At 38.6% G+C, this 8,928-nt stretch overlaps 1 protein-coding gene across 1 annotated transcript; it reads right to left on the reverse strand.

Annotated features, from left to right (window-relative positions):
• Positions 1-45: 45 nt before the first annotated feature.
• LOC149029822 (UDP-D-xylose:L-fucose alpha-1,3-D-xylosyltransferase MGP4-like) lies at positions 46-8,602 on the reverse strand. Its single transcript, XM_089142166.1, has 4 exons — positions 7,608-8,602; positions 6,542-6,703; positions 1,867-2,082; positions 46-1,035 (listed from the first exon to the last, which is right to left on the reverse strand). The coding sequence occupies exons 1-4, from the start codon at positions 8,085-8,087 to the stop codon at positions 826-828; spliced, it is 1,068 nt and encodes a 355-aa protein (XP_088998292.1). The 5' UTR covers positions 8,088-8,602; the 3' UTR covers positions 46-825.
• Between the last annotated feature and the right edge of the window lie 326 nt (positions 8,603-8,928).

Genomic DNA, 8,928 nt, shown 5'->3' on the forward strand with positions numbered 1-8,928 from the left:
GCATAAATGGGCAGTGCACATATATGTGAGAGAATGAGGGTTAGGCATCTGTTCTTCTGTTACAATTTTATAAGGAGAGGAGAACAGCATATGAGGAACAAAATCAAAACATATACTGGCAAAGTCATTATATATACTAAATTCTCTCAATTCTTCAACCTTCATTGATGTTGAAAGGCTAAATCAAGATCTTCGTTTTGTTGCAACAGACAAGTACCATTAGAATCCTAGACGATGTCACCACTACCACCACAATCGTGATGGGTTTCTAAGAAATATCAGAAGAAAAAGAAAACCACAACTGAGTCTTACCCATAAAGAGGAAGTAGTAAAAGCAACATTTTGATGCTCATAATGGTTCTTGCTTTTCCCCTCCTTTAATTTCACTCCCAATAAAAAATAAAAACATTCCTATCATGAATCATATCATTAAATTTACTGCTGTAAAGTAAAAGAAGTCTCCAAATATATATAATCCATCCAATTGAGATCAACCCAAAACCCAATCAGAGGTTCAGCAGAGTCGCACTAAGTCTCTTCCAACTAAAAATGTCCTCACCAGTCTCCAGTTTCATTCGCGCTTGCAAAAATGCAGATTAAGACGGAAAGTTCTCAGTACTTAAAACTTGAAAACAACCTTCACATCTGCTGATTCCTAATTGCCCTTCGAACGATCAGATGCTGGCAATGTTTGGTGCCCTCTTACATGTCATAATATGCCTCTAGATACCACCAAGAATGGGGTAGCTACGCTTCAAAATAATGGCAATAGTTTTCTCTCCAGGAACAACTTGGTTCTGCAAAGATGGATGCTGCTATGCCTCATCATAATCTGCCGAGTGGCGACTCAAGAGAATGGTCATCAACTTGCCAAAGCCCAAAATCGCGAAAGCGCTTTATCTTCTTCTCAAAGCCTGTGATGTAATTATTGTGAATAATGACATGCAATCCTTTGGTTTCTTGGACCCATGTCTGGTTCTTGAAATACAACCCTCCTGACGGGAATGCTACCTGAGGTAGCAGATACAAGTCCACCTGTAGAAATTATCATATTTACTCTGTAAGAAAACAACCCATGGCAAGCAATAATTCATTTTCATGAAAGGATCAGTCTGGTGCAGTTCTGGTCAGGCTGAACAATTTCAATCTGTTTTTAGGGAAAACCAAAACAGACCATTATAACAGTTTTGCTTCAGCTTTTGGGTTCGGTTTCTCATTGGGGCTGACTTAATGGAGTCTTACCCGTGCATTACCAGGTTGTTACTGGTTCACTTTTAGTTTTTTTTATTAAAATTAAAGGAAAAACACGTTATTTTGAAAATATATTGGCAGAAGGTAGTACTGAAGGCCATGAGTCACTATGCTTCTGCTTGGCCCCCTAACCCCCAACCATAACCCCCCTCCCCCAACCCCAGCCTCACCTGCATTCAACTGTCGGAAAGTATGACTTTACACGTGCGTGGCTGTGCACAACAATTTTATCATTTTTTTTTCAGGTTTTGGCTTGGTTGGTTTTCTACTAGTTCCATAAAGGGCCACACCATTTAGGTTTTGGGTCCAAATTTTCTGCGGTAGCTTCTGGTTGGTCCAGCTGATTCTGGGTGGGAAAGGATGAGTTGTGCTGACACCAAATTTCAGATCCACACAAGGCAAGAAATGAAGCATAGAAATTATGGATGCAATTTAGGACTGAGACTCATTTCAGCCTTGCCCCAACTGGCTGATTGATGTCCCTATCTGTGACTGTTAGTAACCATAGGAAACCTAAAACAAGCTTAAGAGTGTTAGACTGATCCTTGGCACCGAAATAGAAGAGTTATAGACTGGATCAGAAATGCTTTTTGAGAAAAGAAGGAAGAAACACACCTGCCCAGCTGTTTTATTTAAAGCCCAGTTGAATGCAGGCTGATCATTGGACTTCCTTGCTTTTGACCATGGCTGGTCCTGAAGTTCTTCAATCCATTTCTGCATGACTTGTTTGGCCCCACCAGTGGGATGCAGGAAAATCATACAGCTGCAAATATAAGTACGCCCTTTTTTCCCAGGAGCTGGTAATCTATTAGAGTGGTTCAAAGGTTTCACCTATTTTAGTCAAGATAAACAAATCAGTCTTCTATCAAGATATATATAAAAAATAAAATGAGAGAAACAAATCAGTCAATTTTATCTGTAAGATGAAGACAAAACTACTCTTGTTACTAGAATATTCTCCCCCCCCCCCTTCTTCTCTTTCAAAGGAAAAAAAAACATTTATTTGGAGGGGTGTATGTTACGGAACACAATAAGGTTTAGTTTATGATGAAATATTATATAAAAATGAATACCTTCAGCTCCAATTTTCTAAATTGAAAACAAGTTATGTGGTTTTGGTTGCGAATTTTTATTCAATGTCAACTTTTTGGTTCACAGTTAGTTAGCTATCCCATTATGAATTTATTTGGTATTGAATCCAATTTAATAAGTTCAGTAATAGCATTGAGGAAGATTCAGTGGAGCATCCTAAAATACTTTCGAACTACAATCAACATACCAAAACGATAAACAAATACCAGAAATCTGAACTCTTGAAAGTAGAGAGCCTTATAGCATAATGGTTTTTGATAGGTCCAACCAAGGTTTGTCAGTTTATATTTGAATTACCAATTTTTATTCAGTTGAAACAGAATTTTTGGTTGATAACCAAACCAGTTATGTTCCATTTGGTTGGACTTCGAATGAACAATTTTTAGTTTTGGTTAACTGTTGACACCCTCAATACATGCAATATATAGTCAAAGGAAGGGTGGTGTCCAGTGGAGGACTATTACCACCCAATGAGGCCTATTTTGATTAGACTGATACATTAGACAAGTAATACGAATCAGGAACTCAAAGGGATCAGAGAAGGTAGAACCTTTAAGTCATCCTGGTCTATGGGTTTATTTTCTCGTGTAGACCCATGAAAAATTATATTGCATGGCAAGAATGCAGAAGCTGACAAGAAAGACTCCTCTGTTACTCTCTCAATTCAAGGGTACCAGAAGGTCTAGAAGGACCAGAACTGTTTTAGAAGCCCAAGATTATAGAGAACTGTCAAGAAAAATAAGAGGAATGATAAGTTGAGAACAGCTCAATGAAATAAGTACACTTTGCTTACTCTGGAGCAATTGGGACAGCAATTTAGAGTGAAAATGACATGCTCAGGGGTTCAATAGCCCCTCCCACACCCCCCCCCCCCAAAAAAAAAAAAAAAAAGGGGATTTCCTATGGACCCACACAATTGTAACATAAGAAGACCCCAAAAAAAAAATCAGGACAATTAATGGACCCTTTTAAAGCATGTTTCAAGGTCTGGGTGTTGAGCAGGCAAAAAATAAAGTTAGGCCAAGATCTCAATGAGTTGGTGCAAATTTTTTTTTCACTTAATTTTCTTAATATGAAGCTGAAACAAGATTACAATGGATCTTTGACCTAGTTGGGTCATGAAACTTGGTATACAGTATATTTTGGGCCATGAAGTACAATGGCACTATCAGATTTGAAATATCTAAGTCCGGATAGGAGCTTGACTTCGGACCTAGGTTGGTATGGTTCAATATATTGATATAATAATAGGCCCATATCCCTATGTTCTATCTTCTTCTCCTAGCTCTCTCCTGCTGCTAGCAATTATAGCAAATTTCTGTGAGCACACAACAATCTGAAGACAAGAATCCTTTCCCAATCAACTCCAGTTGCTGCTGTTGCTGCAAACCATCGATTGATATATTAATATAATAATATAGTAATAGGCCCCTATCCCCATTCTATGTTCTATCTTCTATCTTCTTCTCCTACCTCTACACATAGAACAAAATTCTGTCAAAACTTGCTTGGAAATTTCCCATTTTGGGAACCTTGAAATGAAAAACTAGGGGACCGAAAAAAAATCCCAAGTTTCGATCAAAATAGTTGAAATTTCGTCGAAACTTGTCGAAACTTCAAAACCTGGTTTAACCCAGCTGGAGCTGGTTCATGAGAAAAAAAAATTCCCAAATTTCATGGGAAACATGGGAAATTTCGTGAAAACCTGGGAAATTTTGTGGAAACCTGGAAAATTTCGTGGAAACCTGGAAAATTTCGTGGAAACCTAGGACTTTTTCCTGCAAATTTTATAGCTTTCCCAAATTTTTTTGTTTCTTTCATGTTTTCCCAAATACCACGACAAATAGCCCCTCCATCAAGACTTCCCTATCCAAATTGCGTATTCCCTTAGACTGGTTATCTTAGGCATGTTGATGACCAGACTTAGAAAGTTATAGTTGTCGATTACCTTGACAACCATAGGCATAAAATGTCATGGGATGTCTATGTTCGTTGGTTGAAGGAAAGGATGTTACAGCCATAATACTACTCAGCTCACAGGATGGATCCACTCTTGGCACTAACTTGTACTTTATTTTTATTGTCAATTACTTTGTATTTGATGTTTTGAAGTTAGAAATTATATATTGAATGTTATGTACTTAAGTAGTTAAGTTTATAGTGTACTTCTAGAACAACTTTACATTGATGTTATGTATATTGAATAACATATCTACATTGATTTTTTTAGCAAAATACAGCCAATGTGTTCTTTATACTCTAATTAGCTTAAATGCAAAGTCCCACCCTAAAATACTCCCTAAAGCCTATTGAAATTTTATGTTGAAACTTGCACGAAATAATCATAAGTTTCCTCGAAATTTTCCAGTTTCCCACCTAGGTTTCCCATTTTCACTTTTTCTATGCCTCTTCTTGATTTCCTTTTCTCCTGCTGCTCACAATTACAGTAAATTTCTGTGAGCACACAACACACTGAAGACAAGAATCGTTTCCCAGTCAACTCCAGTTGCTGCTTTTGCTGCAAACCATCGATTGAAGCCCTGCTAAAGCTTCTGCACCCTGCGATCTGATCTGCTGCCATAACTTGTGAAGGACATACCTCAGCATCCCCTGATCAGAATTAGCTGAGGTTTTGAGTGCTTGTCAGTTGACACTGCTACCAGGGCCTACACTCAATTGCTCTTTGAAGCCCAGATTGCTGGTGGTTCATGAGATTCTTAACAACCTTCTATTTTGAGTGCTATGTTTTTATCCCTTCATATTTTAGCCTTCAGACAAGCAGAGCTGGCTGGATTTGGAGCAGAGGTTCTCTCCGTTACGTACTCCATTTGACTGAGTTGACACCAAACTAATGGCTGCATCACCAGATCTTTTTTGTTGTTTACCTTCTAATTTTGACTGTCTTCTATAGTTCTATCATTAATGATCTTCTGAAACCTATTGATAAAACTGTAGAGTGGATCTTAGTTGAACCCTTTCTTCATTAAACTGATGCCGGGTAACACTCACCTCTATGATCCCCATATTCAGCTGAGGTGGTTACTAAAATCAAACTCAGAAAACACTATAGCAGAAAAACAATTAGTTAAGAGAATAACAACAACAATAAAATGGGGTTGGCTACATGGCTTCTTGCCTTCCAATCAGCTCTGTTTGAGGTCAGAGTAGATACAAGGCCAAAGCCAGCACATCCTTTCTCACCACCCTAGCTCTTCTAATTCCTTCAATTTGGATTAAATCACTTCTCCATATGGGACCATTTGCAGGCCTCCATTGAACATGTCCATGTCCTACTCTATATTTTCTGTTATCTTCTCACTCCTAATTGAGTCTCTCAGGAGCAAATGAAAAGGCTCAGCCAAAATCTCATTAATCAAATTCATGTACAAGACTAGGTCCCCTCACAAATGTATATGGAAGACTCATCAAAAGAAAAGCCTAACCTAATCCTTAATTAGCAAGGTAATAAAATGATTATTAAACAGGAGTAACCAAGGAAGCTTAACTCAAAACAGGCCTGGATTTATACAACCCAAATCAAGGCTGACTAAAATACTTGATAACAATAAATAAAGAAATAAAGAATCTTAACTAGTTTCTGTCCATTTTAACTGGACATTATAAAGAATAAAGAATTTCACTTAACTAGCCTGTATTTGTACTAACGGTCCAAAGAAAGCCCATCGGATCAATGCATAACCAACCCACAAATTATTTCCTATAGAATAAGCACATTCACCATGTAGGTTATTTAACTACATGCCACACACACAGACATGAGGTTCATGAAACTCCTGCTACAGCAGAGTGTAGAACAGGCAAGTATTTGCAGCCTTACTCTGTGCTTCACAGGAGATCACATATATATCCAGGTTATATCATAGCCTCAGTTCATATCATTATATATATAATTCTCTATCTGGTGAAATACTTCAATAATTTCCCCTTATTTAGTTCTTTTTTAATATAAAAAGACTCCTCTCTACTCCTAGCATAAATCACTTTGCCAAAGAATGCAGTTAAGCAATTGACTGAGCAAGCAAGTCCAAAAAATTTGGCAGGAGTGGACGACGGAAGATGTTCTACATTGGTGTTCCTGGATCTTAATTACATTATTTTGAAAACTTTTCATCCCCTCCCACTTTCGATAGCTGAAATTGAACAAATTATATCTTAGATAAAAGGTAGGGATACATACTGCAGCCATGTCATCGGTGAAATAAACATCATGGTACCCTTGGAGATAAGGAAATGGATCTGCTAGCCAGACCATATCAACATCATTGTACATAACATTATACCCAAGCTCCAAAATCTGCAGCAGATGGCGAGGTCTGCGGGATGTAAAATTGAAGAATCCCTGGCAAATTGAAATAAATCAGCAAAAATATCAAATTGAAGAATCAGTGGTAAATGAAATTTATCAAGAAAACACATAGAAAAGGGGAATCTACGTAATACAGAAACTTATATCATTCTGCAACATCTAAAGTAGGAAATTTAAAGTAAAAGAGATATGTTCTGCCAACCTAAAAAAAAATATATGATTTTGGTTCACTTCAAACATTGAAAAAGAGGCAACTATCTGTTATCATTGTCAATTAAAGCATTTCAGACCAGCTTTACACCTACCACATGAACCACTTCAGGGCCTTAATCCCTCATCAAGGCCACCAACACGTGTTGCACCATATGTGGGTCTAAATCACGATTATTATTTCTCACAATTTACAAAACAAATAAAAAGAGCATCCCACTAAACAGGACTCTTGTTACTGCAGGGTCTGGGATGCAAGCAACCTTACCCCTGCTTTGCGCAGAGGCTGTTTCCATGTGTTGAACTGCAACCTGATGGTTGAAAGATTGCAACTTAAGCTTTCAAAGGAGTTACAAAATAAAAAAGATCACCAGTATACTGTGATCCAGTGTGATCCACAGCCTCCCAGTGGCAGGCCTGATAGAAAGCCATATAAAGAAAGATCTGTTCCAATCGTCCCAGTAGGGAATTAAGATTGAGCATGCATGGAATAAAGGATTGAGTCCCCTCCCCCCGCACCCGGGCTCTCTCACTAGCTAACATTTGCATTCACTTGCATGCCAGGGTGAAGTAGGAGACCCCATCAAACCATAGACGCTTATCTTCAAGTAATGAAAGAAGTAAGTACCACAATACCATTAAAACAATAACATAGGTGGGAAACTGAATCAAAATTGTGAGCAGACAGGAATTAGCCTACAACCTGAGAAAAAGGTAAAAGGAATACCTGAGAACCAAATTTATGGGCAGTTTGAGCATCGGGTGCGGGGGGTATAAGCACGGCATGTCCAGGCCATTTCTGATTCACCTTGTATAGAGTTGCATAGTCCTCCGCAATGACAAGGACCTTATCCTGATGCTTCTGCTTGGCGATACTAATCAACCAATTGTTTAGGAAAGGAAGATAAGGTTGACTCACGGCACAGACTATAACAGTTTTATTCTTTGCCACAAAAGACACCGCATCGGCAAGCGAATAATCTCGCCATTTTGAAATTGAGGCCTCACTGCTTGAAAAATTGCCACCCGAGATATGCATCCATGGCAAAAGAACTCCTAGAACTACCATAAGAGACAACAAAACCAGCAGACCAGTACGACCGAAAGGACTGATAGATCTTTGCTGACCATTTGTAGAACGAGGAGAAATCGGAAAAGGATTTTCCAAGAGCTGCTGCTGCTGTCTTTGATGAAGAAACGTCGACATCGTTTACACTGTTAATATAACTGACCAAATGAACAGTAGCTCAAACTCCGCCGAAGCTGGACGGTTTGTCAGGGAAAATATCAACGGTAGAAGTAATTCTCCAGTTCTAGGAACAGATCTCGAAGACGATTTGCATAATGCCTAAATTAGAACTATTTGAGACTGAAGCAAGAATTTTGAAGTTACTAGGGTTTGGCAAGGTTTCTCAGTAGCAAAGCTGCGACAATTAAACGACCTGAACTCCAACTCTTGATGCATCTTGACTAGAGTTCCACCATGAAATTTTTGGCATCGAGAACCCCCTCAAAAAATAAGCAGGAAACCGAGAACGACTATCTTCAAGAATCCGAAGAAACTGTCAGAACAGTAAATCGCATTGTACGCAAACAGATCCACGTATTAATTCATTCTAATCTGTGATCTTCGAAGTGACGTGGAATTCAAAGTTAATGTCTGCATAAACTGAAAACAGAGGATTTCAGATTCCTCATTTCTATTTTTCTTTTTCTTTTTCGTTTTTTTTTCAGCTTATTTTCCCAAATGCTACGATCAGGTGTGAAAGTGAACATGAGCAATCCTTCCAGCAACCGTGCTTGATAGTTGATACTACTTTTCGTTTTCCAGGTGCGGTTGTCATGCTAGAGAGAAGGGGAACTTAACTAGTTTCTTGCGGTGTCTGTTATTGACGTTGCAGGAAGACACTAGTGCTCGTTCAGCAGGGCTCGCTCTGGCGCGCGCATCCGGACGTTGATCCGGATCATATACCCCGGTAAAGTTTTGCGTTCTCTCACTTTTTTTCATCACACAATAGGAGACTTAAGATTCACTGCTAAATGTGTTC

Source organism: Hakea prostrata, chromosome 1, assembly GCF_041222555.1.
Source record: "Hakea prostrata isolate BN-2017 chromosome 1, UWA_Hpros_2, whole genome shotgun sequence".
Lineage (NCBI taxonomy): Eukaryota > Viridiplantae > Streptophyta > Magnoliopsida > Proteales > Proteaceae > Hakea > Hakea prostrata.

Coding starts and splice junctions, on each gene's coding strand:
- LOC149029822 (XM_089142166.1), bottom strand. CDS start 8,087: ATGTCGACGTTTCTTCATCAAAGACAGCAGCAGCAGCTCTTGGAAAAT. Junction 6,704..7,607: donor CCCATAAATTTGGTTCTCAG/GTATTCCTTTTA, acceptor TCAATTTGCCAG/GGATTCTTCAATTTTACATC. Junction 2,083..6,541: donor TCACCGATGACATGGCTGCA/GTATGTATCCCT, acceptor TGACTAAAATAG/GTGAAACCTTTGAACCACTC.